At 37.4% G+C, this 13,408-nt stretch overlaps 1 protein-coding gene across 1 annotated transcript in view; it reads left to right on the top strand.

Annotated features, from left to right (window-relative positions):
- LOC107747676 (bromodomain and WD repeat-containing protein 3-like) overlaps window positions 1-13,408 on the top strand; it is a 32,049-nt gene that overhangs the window by 1,460 nt on the left and 17,181 nt on the right. The window contains exons 5-18 of the mRNA XM_016562270.1: window positions 97-289; window positions 694-878; window positions 970-1,191; window positions 4,001-4,101; window positions 4,200-4,270; window positions 4,370-4,470; window positions 4,574-4,614; window positions 4,923-5,024; window positions 5,115-5,268; window positions 5,593-5,727; window positions 5,855-5,983; window positions 6,128-6,353; window positions 11,108-11,287; window positions 11,403-11,586. Of these exons, the coding sequence (XP_016417756.1) occupies window positions 97-289; window positions 694-878; window positions 970-1,191; window positions 4,001-4,101; window positions 4,200-4,270; window positions 4,370-4,470; window positions 4,574-4,614; window positions 4,923-5,024; window positions 5,115-5,268; window positions 5,593-5,727; window positions 5,855-5,983; window positions 6,128-6,353; window positions 11,108-11,287; window positions 11,403-11,586 (2,024 nt within the window). The remainder of the gene's footprint in view (window positions 1-96; window positions 290-693; window positions 879-969; window positions 1,192-4,000; window positions 4,102-4,199; window positions 4,271-4,369; window positions 4,471-4,573; window positions 4,615-4,922; window positions 5,025-5,114; window positions 5,269-5,592; window positions 5,728-5,854; window positions 5,984-6,127; window positions 6,354-11,107; window positions 11,288-11,402; window positions 11,587-13,408) is intronic.

The following is a 13,408-nucleotide window of genomic DNA, read 5'->3' on the forward strand; positions in this document are numbered from 1 at the left end:
AAAAAAAAAAGTTAAATTATATATTTATATATATTATTTTAATTTTCGTTAATGCATGACATAACGAAAGTAAAGGATCCCTTATTTCTTTGTTAGGTATATGCCAACAGACATATTGCACCAGACCACCTGTTGCAGATATGCAAGCAGGTCGGTCCGATTCTGGACCGAGAGGTTCCGTCTGGTGTGTCAGGAGTCCACTCTCTACTCGGGGCCGGGAAACACTCTTTACTGCGAACGTCGCAAGGGGAGCTTTGGCTGGAGCTTTCAACCCCTTCTGCCTTGGTGTGTTTGTCAGCTATCCAAGTGTAAATGTCACTACTGTCTGCCTTCTCTCAACATCTCTAGACTGCGGCAATAGCAGATGAATCGTCACATATTTGAATTGATTTTCAACCGGCTCGCAGTTAATCGTTACATACCTACTTATAAGCAATAAAATCACTAGTTAAAAATGCATATTAATATTTTACGTGGCTATTTGTGTCTATTTAAATGCTCCGTGTCACACCCCATGAATGTTGATGTAAGATGATTAAACTTGACACAGCACAACTGAATGAATGGCATAAATGTAGCATTGGCCCATTGACTGTTTCCTCTCACTTTGGCTCCTAGCCATCCCTGATCCCTGTTGAATGTATTTGACTTGTGTCTTGGCAAACAGAGAAATTAAATGTTGAGCGCTCTGAGTGAATTTCCTCTCTGTGATTGTAGTGGAGGTGTGCCGAGGCAGAGAGCTCACTGGAGCTCAGCGCTTCAGCTCTATCAACCCTGTCAGCAATTATCAGCACATGAAGATGCACAGGAGGATCCTGGGACATCTCTCTGCCGTGTACTGTATCGCCTTTGATCGAACAGGATCCAGGATTTTTACGGTGAGCATCAAAAATCTTTTGGAGTACCCTCAGGCTCATCTCTTGGTCTTTGCCATCTGACACTTGGCCCTGTTCATTTCCTGACCCTCAGGGTTCCGACGATGCCTTGGTGAAGATCTGGTCCTCTTTTGACGGAAGGCTTCACTCCACTCTTAGAGGACATTATGCTGAGATATCCGACCTTGCCGTTAACTTTGAGAATACCCTTATTGCGGCCGGGAGCTGCGACAAAACCATTAGAGTCTGGTGCCTTCGTACTTGTGCCCCAGTGGCGGTTCTGCAGGGCCACAGTGGATCTATTACCTCTTTACAGGTGAGAGTGCTGTATGACTTTAGTGTCCTTTCCATGCTTTGTTTTTATTAACGCTAAATCAGTGTAGGAGCTTGGCAAGTGAATTTACCGGCATTAAGTCTAACCAACCAATGCCGCATGATCCTTCAGAAATCATTCTAATACAGCGTGGTGCACTTCATGCTGCTTTTCTGGATCTGTAATGTTTTGGAAGTTTGCAGTGATTATTGAGCTTTCTGTATCTCATCTGGTAGATGGTAATGCTAAGGACATTAGTTTGATTCCCAGGGAAATAATTAATAAAATGTGACCACATAAGTCGTGGGAACAATTTCTTTATTTGAGACCACAATATCTATTTTGAACTGCATGTCATGTGTAGGGATGGGTATCGTATGTTTTTTTTTACAATATCGGTGCCAAATCTAAACTTTTAAAACTATTCCGGTGCCTGAACCAATACCAATTTTATATATATATATATATATATATAAAAATATATTTAAATTGATCAATATATTAAATATAAGTAAATATATAAATATAAGTAAATACAAAATAAAATTACATAGTCACAATAAAACCTAAGCCACCTAATCCAACTACAATAATTCAAATACAATAAACACTAAATAATAGTTACAGTACTAATAACAGCAAAGTAGTTGGTATTCTTGGTAGGGATGCAACAATACAGTCAGCCCACTGTTCAATATACAGGTGCATCTCAATAAATTAGAATGTCGTGGAAAAGTTCATTTATTTCAGTAATTCAACTCAAATTGTGAAACTCGTGTATTAAATAAATTCAATGCACAGACTGAAGTAGTTTAAGCCTTTGGTTCTTTTAATTGTGATGATTTTGGCTCACATTTAACAAAAACCCACCAACTCACTATCTCAACAAATTAGAATACTCCATAAGACCAATAAAAAAAAACATTTTTAATGAATTGTTGGCCTTCTGGAAAGTATGTTCATTTACTGTACATGTACTCCATTGAATTTATTTAATACACGAGTTTCACAATTTGAGTTGAATTACTGAAATAAATGAACTTTTCCACGACATTCTAATTTATTGAGATGCACCTGTATACCTCCGTTTTTTAACCACGGTTTTCGGTTTGGGTCGGTCCTGGTGGCTTGACACATCAGTGTTTTTTTTGCAATATTCGAATTAAAATGTGATTTCTAAATAAAAACAAAAACAAAAAAAACTCCTGTATACTCCAGAAAAACATGGATTATCGTATGTCTACTTCAAAATTCTTTTGAGAGAAGTATAATTTTTCTTATTTTTTTCCCCAAATAGGATGGATTGGCCATTATTGAACGCTATAGTATATAGTCTGTTCACTATAGCGTTCTGAACGCTATAGTCTGTTTCTTTCATATTCATAGCCAGAGGGTGCCCTTACGCAGAAACTCCACATATGCATCAGGAAATCCTTAATATGGACTAAGGCAGGGTTCCTCAAATCTTGCCCTGGAGGGCCAATGCGCTGCAGAGTTTAGCTCCAACCCTGATCAAAGTCACCTAACTGTGATTTTCTAATGATCCCGAAGACATTGATTAGCATGTTCAGGTGTGTTTGATTAGGGTTAGAGCTAAACTCTGCAGGAAAGTGGATCTCGTGGGCCAGATTTGAGGATCCCTGGACTAAGGCATCCCTATCGCTGTAGCTCAATAAAATGCTATGAATGATGAAATATGAAGACATTAAACACTTGACTGTAACAATATACAGTTTTGTGTTCAAGCCATCTCTGGTATTTGCATAATTAAGTATATTTGGCTCCGGCAATGACTGTGGTATGTAACGGGCATCAAGTTCAAATCACAATCTGTTGCGTTTTTTTTTTTTCATATGACCCCTTTAAGAATTCGCTCCAACAACTTAATTCATAGACACATATTCATTTGTTCCCTTGTTTTAGTTAAAGCTTGACCACTATGTGCTAGTTTGTCATGCCATTTTAATTTAGTTAAGTTGTGGCCATGGTGAACTAATTTATTCCCACGTTTGTTCTATACTAATGTGTGGCCACAATTTAACTGAAAGGAAACAAAATAAATAAATAGGTAAATAAATATTGAGTCATACAATAGTTTTTAACATGCGCCCATGTTAAAAATAGTTTTTATCATTCCCAATATGTAGAAGTGCAGTAAATTTCTACTCTCTGTGTCATTGTTAAATTAGATTTCGTAAAGTAATTTAATCTAACTCATCTGCTAAAGTATTTGGGATTATGCAAATGTAAAAATGAAGTGGGGAGCTTTGTGTTGTTCCATCTCCAGTTACTGAACAGTGTGACTGTAGGAAGCTAAAGGTGAAATGAAAGTAAGTGTTACATCCAGACTACAACATGTGTAAGGGTGTAACTGCTGTATTTTTATTAATTTTTTTGCTGATGGATTTGCTGGGGGCAAAACATGTGGACAATTTATCTGTCTGCTGTGAGCTACATGCGCGCTTCGGCACACAGGCCTTTAATCGGGGCTAAAAACTTTTTTTTTTTTTTTTTATAAACACCATCTTTTAGTTTTTCTGACCCCTTGACATCACAAGTGTTGCCGGTACTGTCCAAAAATAACTGTTCATTTTCCCACGCACCTTGTTGATCGTGTGAGGTCACACCAGAACAATTATACAACAGCTGTGAGCTACATGACAATTCGCTCTGATGTAAACCAATAGCATTCTCAGTAGCGTATTATCCTTAATGATAATGTGAACAGTTGTATCATTTTCATGTGTTTCTATGCTGCTTATACAGGCATGTTGTTCTAACAGGTCTTTCTACTTCCTCTTTCTCTTTGTAGTTCTCTCCATTTGTTAAGGGCTCCAAAAGGTGCATGGTGTCCACAGGAACTGATGCAACGGTGTGTTTCTGGCAGTGGGATGTGAATAATAACTGTTTCAGGTGAGTGCTCTTCAACACGTTAGAATGAAAAGATGAGGAATGGGTCTAGTGTGTCAAGAGATTGAGGTTCATTCTTTGTTTCTTTTATTGCTCACCAGTGATCGTCCACATAAATTCACAGAGAAGCCGAGGCCTGGTGTTCAGACGATCTGCTCTTCCTTCAGCCCTGGTGAGATGGACTGAATGTTTGAACTGCAGCTGAAGGGTTTTTCCCCCTTTTGACATGTGTATGTTTATGTAAGGTGCACATTTCTTTCTCTTTATACAGGTGGCATGTTCCTTGCAACAGGAAGCACAGATGATGTCATCAGGATATACTACCTGGGTAGTGGCAGTCCAGAAAAACTAGCTGAGCTTGACTCTCACACAGTAAGAGCACTCAGTTTTTAGGAATAGTTGAATTAATCAACAGATTTTGAGAGAAAATCTCACATGGTGTGCCTTGATTTACAATGTTTTGTTTGATTTATAGGACAAGGTGGACAGCATCCAGTTCTGTCATTCAGGAGAGAGGTAATATTGCTTTCAGCTAAATGAAAACCTTGAATTTAGGTTTGGATGAATTCAGTTTGGTGCATCACTATCAGTTTGCTTCTTGTTCTTTGTGTGTATGTTTATATATATATATATATATATATATATATATATATATATATATGTGTGTTCGGCGTTTGGTATCGGGGCATTTTAACGAGTACGAGTACGAGTACAGGAGACCAGTATCGGGCCCGATACCGATACCAGTATCGGTATCGGTGCATCCCTAATATATATATATATATATATATCCCAAAATCATTCTTTTAATGTTTCTTATTTAGGTTTGTGAGTGGCAGTCGAGACGGCACTGCTCGTATATGGCAACTGCATCAGAAACATCAGTGGAAGAGTATTTTATTGGACATGTCTGCCACTCTTCCAGGGTATGAAAAGCCTCTGGAAAACTCAAGCAGATGCTTCATTGACTGTGACTTGATCTCCTAATGAAGTTGCTCCTCCTTTGTTTACCGTAGGTCTGCCCCTTTAACAGAGGATGAAAATTTCTTCAAACCCAAAGTCACTATGGTGTCCTGGGATCGCCACGACAACACTGTCATCACTGCTGTCAACAATCATCTGCTCAAAGTGTGGAATTCCTATACTGGACAGTTGCTACATATCCTTAAAGTAAGACAGTTTCCACCGCTCAGATTTAGTTCAAGGAATAGTTCACACAATAATGAACCAAAACCTGTGTAGCGAAATCCTGAAAATGTTTTAATATTTTATTTCAAGCTTTTTAACATTAGCAACAAACAAATCAATAAAACAAACAGAGCAACATCAGCAATAATAAATTTAAATGAACAAAAGAAAGCCAAACATTTTGTATTGCATTTTGAGAAAGTTCTTGTCCGTTTTTGTGCAAAATATATGTTCGGTGAACGGTCTGATACTACACTGTCAGACAGATGCTATAAGGAGATGAATGCATTTCTCTTTACCTCACAGGGTCATGAGGCCGAGGTGTTTGTTTTGGAGCCGCATCCCTATGACCCTCGCATCATGCTGTCTGCAGGCCATGATGGGAATGTCTTCATATGGGACCTCATCAGAGGCACCAAAACCATGCATTACTTTAATATGGTAGAGTATCCCAATCATCTTTCAGTTCTGTTTACAGAACTTGAACATCCACTACTTTATTACTGTATCAATTATTAGACATGCCAAAAACTTATCTTGTGATTTTTTAACTGTTTTTGTGGTAAAGATCGAAGGTCAAGGGCATGGTGCTGTGTTTGACTGTAAGTTCACCACTGATGGGCATCGCTTTGCAATGACAGATTCTCATGGACATCTGGTTATTTTTGGCTTTGGTAGCTCTAAGCCTTATGAGAAGGTTTGTATGATATCTAATTTGAGAAATCTGAAGTTGATGATTTGACGTCTTTTCATATATCTGCATTGCACCAAGACAACATCTCGCATGTTTCTATATATCATTTCTTCATCTATTCATTTATTTCTCCAAATTAATCCATAGCTTCCAGACCAGGTGTTTTTCCACACTGACTATCGACCGCTGATCCGGGACTCAAATGGGTTTGTTCTGGATGAGCAGACCCAGCAGGCCCCACACCTGATGCCTCCTCCCTTCCTGGTTGACGTGGATGGTAACCCTCACCCTCCCAGATTCCAAAGACTGGTCCCAGGAAGAGAAAACATTGCAGATGAGCATCTAGTCCCTCAACTGGGCTATGTCGCTACAAGTAAGTTCCCTACTTTTGTCATAACAGTTTTGTAGTGTGTCTTATTAATGATACTTTTAAAACGGTTTCGGTGCCTGAACCGATACTTATTAATGAATTAATAAAAAACAAAATCCCCCAAAAAATGGATTGGCCATTAGAATAGAAATAGAATAAAGAGTGCAAATGTTAGAGGGTCAAGTTTTTTAATTAAAAAAAAATGTAAACACTTTTTTAAAAAATAAAAACTATACCAAAATTTCTTTTAATTTTCGTCCATGTGTCCATCTCCATGTGAGATGTTCAGCTTAAATGAAAGTGTCATGATTCAGCCAGTCTGTGTTCTGTCATGAGATCTCGACTATTTTGTTTGTGATTGTGGTTGCTGAATAAATGCACTTACTCAACCGCTGTTGTTTTAAAGGGGTCATATGATGTTGCTAAAAAGAACATTATTTTGAGTATTTGTTGTACTGCAATGTGTTTACGCGGTTTAAGGTTAAAAAAACATTATTTTCCACATACTGTACATTATTGTTGCTCCTCTATGCCCCGCCTTTCTGAAACGCGTAGATTTTTTACAAAGCTCATCGGTCTGAAAAGCACTGTGTGCTCTGATTGGCCAGTGATGTAGTGCTTTGAGATTAGGGCTGTGTATCACCAGCAAAGTCTAGGGTTGGGTATCATTTGGGTTTTTTTCGATACCGGTACCAAATCGATACTTTTAAAATGGTTTCGGTGCCTGAACCGATACTTATTAAAAAATAAATAAAAAATCCCCCAAAAAATGGATTGGCCATTAGAATAGAAATAGAATAGAGAGTGCAAATGTTAGAGGGTCAAGTTTTTTAATTAAAAAAAACAAGCAGATAAAATTAGAAGTAGCATTAGAATAGAGAGTGCTAGCTAGAGAGGGTCAAATGAAGATGAAAGAGATGTGTTTTCAGCCGTTTCTTGAACTCAGCTGCTTGGATTGAGCTGGGCAGGTCATTCCACCAAGAGGGAACTGTTAATGTAGAAGTCCATGAAGGTTTTATCATAGGTAGAATGCAAAATGTTTCAATACAAGCATTTCAGTCATATGTAATTTATGCAATATTTCAAACCTTTAACCCACTTGGAAAAATCAACCCATAGCAACAGTTTAAAAGTAGCCCAATTCTGTGGAAAAAACACGGACTTGGCAACCCTGCATCCAACAAGAGCTACCGCAGTCAGCTTTGACTGATCACAGGTCGAGAATAAGGAGAGATGACTGACAAGACCATGCTGGAGTATTTGCTGCTCAACAGATTCTGAGCTCATTGACAAATATCTGATCTTGTAAGATGTGCTCCCTAGCAAAGTCACGATACGATACGTATCACGATACAGAGGTCACGATACGATACGTATCACGATACAGAGGTCACGATACGATACGTATCACGATACAGAGGTCACGATACGATACGTATCACGATACATGACTGCACTGAATTTCACCTCACACTGCTTACTATAGTGCCATTTCTAACTATTGGCAGAGCAGGCAGTTGACCTCTGCATTATGAAGGGCCTCCATAACTGTACCACAGTACAATATAAGTAATGACATGTTTCATGTTTACATTGGGCACTCCCCACCAGGTACAATATTCTGATTTTTTGCATCTTGTTTTTAAGCCCATAATTAATAATGTACTCGTTCTATTAAATTTATATTGTAATGTACTCATTCTGATATTTAAAAAAATCATATTTACATTGCTGGTAGGTTATCATTGCACAAATTAACACTCTACGTTTAAAAAAATAAAAATTAGAAGAGTTCTAAACTAATGCGCTGTCTTCTGTATCTAATGCACACACATGCCGGCTCAGTCACTCACACAGATCACGTTGCGACCGCACTCCGACATTCAGGAACAAACTTTTTAGCTCTGCCCCGCAATTTTATCAACTAAATAGCTTAATCGCTCAAGAGCCTACATTATCTTTCTCAACAAGGATCCTTGTTATAGCCTTGTTTTATATATATATATTATGCTCTATTCATGATTTTTTAGAAACCTCTCACTTTTCTGCTCAATTTTAAACGTTGTTCTTTTATTCAAATGAAGTGCGGTCCACTGCTGCACATGTGCCACAATATCGATACAGGGCCAGCTGTATCGTTACTCGTATCGTCAAATCTCTGTGACGATACATCGTCGTATCGAACACAGCACTAGTTGTGATTGGCCGAATACCTCAAGCATGTGACGGAAATGTTACGCCCCTTATCAGGTCCAGGAAACTTTCCTCCGTAAAATGTGCTGCACACATATGAATATTTGGGTCGTACTGTTCTGGAACTGTGTTGTAAATAAAACTTAACCACTGATTTCTAGTTAACTACTGATTTCTAACAAAGTAGTTTGGCTTTCGCAACGAAACACAGCATCTCAACGACATGGTTGCGGTGGCAACAATACTACAGCGAGAATAAAAGTTACGCCTTCTTTCTTTGCATATACATTCAGGCAGTGTTATGCAAATCTTCCCACACAGTGACATTGATGTTTGAAGGCGTGTTTGAACGAGGCGTTTTAGGAGGGTGTGGATGAGCATTCACTTTTATAAAGAATATCTCTTTGGGTTTGAGACTTTAATCTTTGCGACTTTACGGATCTTCTGTATGCACGAACAGCTTTTAACACTCCAAAGACAAAGGAAAACATGAAATCGCATCATATCACCCCTTTAATAAAGTAACATTATTGCAATTTGGAATTATTGGAATTACTATTAGGAATTTTACTGTTAAAATTTTTGTTTGTTTTTGCCAGTTTTCATAAAGTAGACCGAAAGTGTGCATATCTAAGTATTTGATATTAATTTATATATTAAATAGCCTATAATAAATCAGTACACTAGATGAGGTAAAATAAACCATGTGTACGAGTCCACATTCTATTGACAATAGACAATAAACGATAATTGACTATATCAACATTAGGGCTGGGTAAAAAATATCGATATCTCTATTTTAATCGATTCTCATTTTTATGGAACGATATCGATTCTTAAATCCCAAGAATCGATTAGTCTAGCCTGTTTTCAGTTAATGGACGGAACATTGAAGGGCACCTCCCATCCAATAAATCGCAATAAGCATTGTGCTTTGGTACTTTTAATATGAAACAAAGTCTCAGATTTAAATTTATGTCCATTGTATTGCAGTATTCATGCAATAAATGCAGTTTTGGCGCTGTTTAATGTGGAGAGACAGATCGCTGTAGTGCCTCAGTTCAATAAAAGCGTGCGTAGCGCACGTGAACTAATCCTCTCCTCCACGTTAATACCAGTTTCGGCACAAAATAAACATGACTAAACATCCGAAGGTAAGTTAAAAGAAAGAGTACAACTTTACAATCCGTATCTGTCTCATGTAATCGCTTGATCAGTGTTTCAGTCGCGCAAAGACGTCAATATAACGACTTATGTCACGTAACGTCACATTTACCTCAGAAAAGCATATTCGGTGACCATCAACTCATTAGTCAGATAAAAAAATCAACTGTAGAGAGTGGCATTTTGCTAAATGCATGCAGCATATAATATATTCATTATAATTTTCACTGTTCTTCAATGTTTCATTTATATTTTTTATGACAGCCAAATGTTTATATATAAAAATTAAAAAAAAGAATTGAAGTAGAAATATTATGTAGGCCTAATTGTAACTTTTTATTATTAAAAACTTAATTAAGTGTAATTTAAACGGTTGTATAGCCTAAAAAATCAATCAGTTTTAACCTTCAATATTATAGTAATGTAGTATCCTACCAACTGACTCTCATGTATATTTTACAGCATTAGTTAAGAGAAAATTTGGCTTGTGTACCTTGATATCCAAAATAATCGATATTGAATCAAATCGAATCGCAAGCTTGTGAATGAGAATCGAATTGAATCGTGAAATTTGTGTCAAAACCTAGCCCTAATCAACATGCAATATCGTTGACGAAAAAAGACGAGACTAAAAATGTATTCTAAAAAATAAATACTATACCAAAATTTCTTTTCATTTTCGTCGAAAAAAGGAGTCAAAATATTATTGAGGACTGCTGTATGTGCCTCTACTACACAAGCTAATTATGCGGGAAACTCTCAATATTCGTGCAGTGTGCGCATGTCAAAGCTTGTGACACATAAATGCGCACATCTACCCGATCACTTTATTTAGCGTTCATGTAAACACTACATTCAGATTCATAATTCGGAATGAATTCAGTCCGATTGAAACAAAAGTTGTGCATGTAAACGCAATATGAACGTGGCCTTAGTCTATTAAAATGCATTTAGAATTCTCCCAAAATTCGAGAGGGGGCAAATATTTCTTTTTTTATGTCTTTTATATTTATATCATCTGATAGCACACAAAGAGTGACGTTTTTCTAAAAAATATCTGCACGATTGCAAATGTGATATTGATGAACAGTTCAATAAACAAAGTTAATAATAAGTGACTTACAGCAAAAACAAGACCTGTTGTGTCTAAAATGTATTTCAAGAACGAAAATTTGAACTGGTTTTGAATCGGTTGAATAAATGACTCACATATGCAGCACAATAACACGCTCCGCAAAATATTGTCTAATTATCAACAAAATTCCAGAAAATATTGAGATATCTTTTTTTTTTTTTTTGTCATTATCGCACACACCTATTGTCCAGCCAAATGTTTCCAGTTGCCAAACATTTGGTGCATCACTGAGAAAAAAAATGTGCACCGTTTGAAAATGTTTCAGGTGATGGTGAGGTCGTGGAGCAGGTGATCAGTCAGCAGTCTGCAGAGGGCGAGGAGGTTCGTCACAGCGCCTTGGATTTTGCCATCCGCCAGCTTCAGCAGCACCAGGACGGACCGGTTGCAGCTCAGGCAGAGGGTGGCGTTCCTGCCCGTGTACCAGAGCCCGGAACTCCCCGCAGAGGTGCCTATACATTGAACTCCTTTAGCATGTAGTCTTAGAGCGACATCCATATCTGTGCATTTGCAGTTGAAGCTCCACAAAGTTTCATCTAATATAGCTGTGTTTGATTGCACAGTGTCGCTGAACGAGCGCATGGAGGTTCAGTCTCCACCTAATGTGGGTTTACGGCGCAGTGGACAGGTAGAGGGAGTCCGGCAGATGCACCAGAATGCTCCACGCAGTCAGATGGCCACAGAGAGGGACCTTCAGGCCTGGAGACGCAGGGTGGTGGTGCCTGAGCTTACAACAAGTGGCTACAGGTGAATTTTATTATTTAATGGTTTTTTTTCCCGTTTTTTTTCTCAATTATATTGTCTGTATACACATTACACATGCTGGTCTTCGGAAATTATATATTGTGGTAATGAACATTTTAAAGGGATAGTTCACCCAAAAATGAAAATTAGCCCATTATTTACTCATCCTCAAGCCATCCTAGGTGTGAGGCACTTTTTATTATGGATGGATGCGCTTTATTTCACTTCTTTTGGACTGATGCACTGCAACACCCACTGGACTGCCATTAAACGGCTTGAAAGATCAAAGACAATTTTTAATATAACTCCGACTGGTTCGTCTAAAAGAAGAAAGTCATATACTCCTAGGATGCCTTGAGGGTGAGTAATTCATGGGCTAATTTTAATTTTTGGGTGAACTAACCCTTTAAAAGTATTGTTATCATGGCCACAAAATACCATAAATAATTCTAGATACCATATTACAGATGTAGATATCTAGAATTCAATTCTTTTCCATTAACCTTTTCAATTTAACAACACTGTGTATGCTGCGTGAAAGAGGCTTGTGCTCTGATGTAAACAACCCCAACATGAAAATGCTAATTTACTTTGACAGTAGGTGGCGCTTAGAGAAAGGCTGAAATAATATGGTTACCCCCGTAAATAAAACATGCTGCACAACTTTGTTTCTGACCCACATGTCAGGGAGAAGGAAGTCAAGCAGTATTTACATGGACAACACTTAAGTTTGTCATTTAGTTCAGGACCGTGTTAATATGGTAATGTGCTGTGATTAAAAGCTTTACCAATTTTTGTGATGAAAAAATAAAAATGAAAAAAAGAGACAACAATTGGAATCAAAAAGCTTGAGAACCACCGATCTAACGTTATATGCAAGGTTTAGAATAACTTGAAGTACTGCTTAGACATCTTTAATAAACAATATGAAGTCGTTTATGTGCACCATATAGAATATGTATTAACAATAGTAGCTTTCATTAATAACAAGAACAAACATTATTACAGTAAAAGATTAGTTCACTTTAAAATTAAAATTTCCTGATAATTTACTCACCCCATGTCATCCAAGATGTTTACGTCTTTCTTTCTTCAGTCGAAAAGAAATTAAGATTTTTGATGAAAACATTCCAGGATTATTCTCCTTATAGTGGACTTCAACGGCTACCAAACGGTTGAAGGTCAAAATTACAGTTTCAGTGCAGCTTCAAAGGGCTCTACATGATACCAGACGAGGAATAAGGGTCTTATCTAGTGAAACGATCAGTCATTTTCTAAAACAAAAAAAAAAGTATATGCTTTATAAACAGAAATGCGCACCTTGCACTAGGGCTGTCAAAAAAAAAATACGAATTTCAAATATTCGTCGAATAAAAATAAAAAAATCCACATTCGAGTGCAAAAACGTTGCATTCGAATTTTAGGTCTGCGTCAGCCGTCAGGCAGCCTTATCAGTGGCCCACATCTCGCACAAGAGAGCGCGCATGTTTAGAAAGCCATGTAAAATTATTGTAAGTTCAACTTTAAAAAAAACATGTCTCAAGACTTTATGGTGGTTTTCCCCCATCCCACTGTATCTCATGTATTTAAATGAAGAAAGTAGCCTACTTTTTGTTTTCGGTCCTTTGTATTAAACTATGCATACATGCATGGTGCTGTTTTTCTTCTTCTAATTATTTAAGCAACTTTATTAATTATATATGGTTTATAAACATTATTTTAAACATTATGCACTTTTTTTCAAAGATAGTCATGTTGTTTTATGACGCTTTGAAGAAACGTGCATAATATTTTGCTCGATGCGCCCTCTTGTGGCCTCAGGAGA

Source organism: Sinocyclocheilus rhinocerous, unplaced genomic scaffold (genome assembly GCF_001515625.1).
Source record: "Sinocyclocheilus rhinocerous isolate Xijiao unplaced genomic scaffold, SAMN03320098_v1.1 scaffold2274, whole genome shotgun sequence".
Lineage (NCBI taxonomy): Eukaryota > Metazoa > Chordata > Actinopteri > Cypriniformes > Cyprinidae > Sinocyclocheilus > Sinocyclocheilus rhinocerous.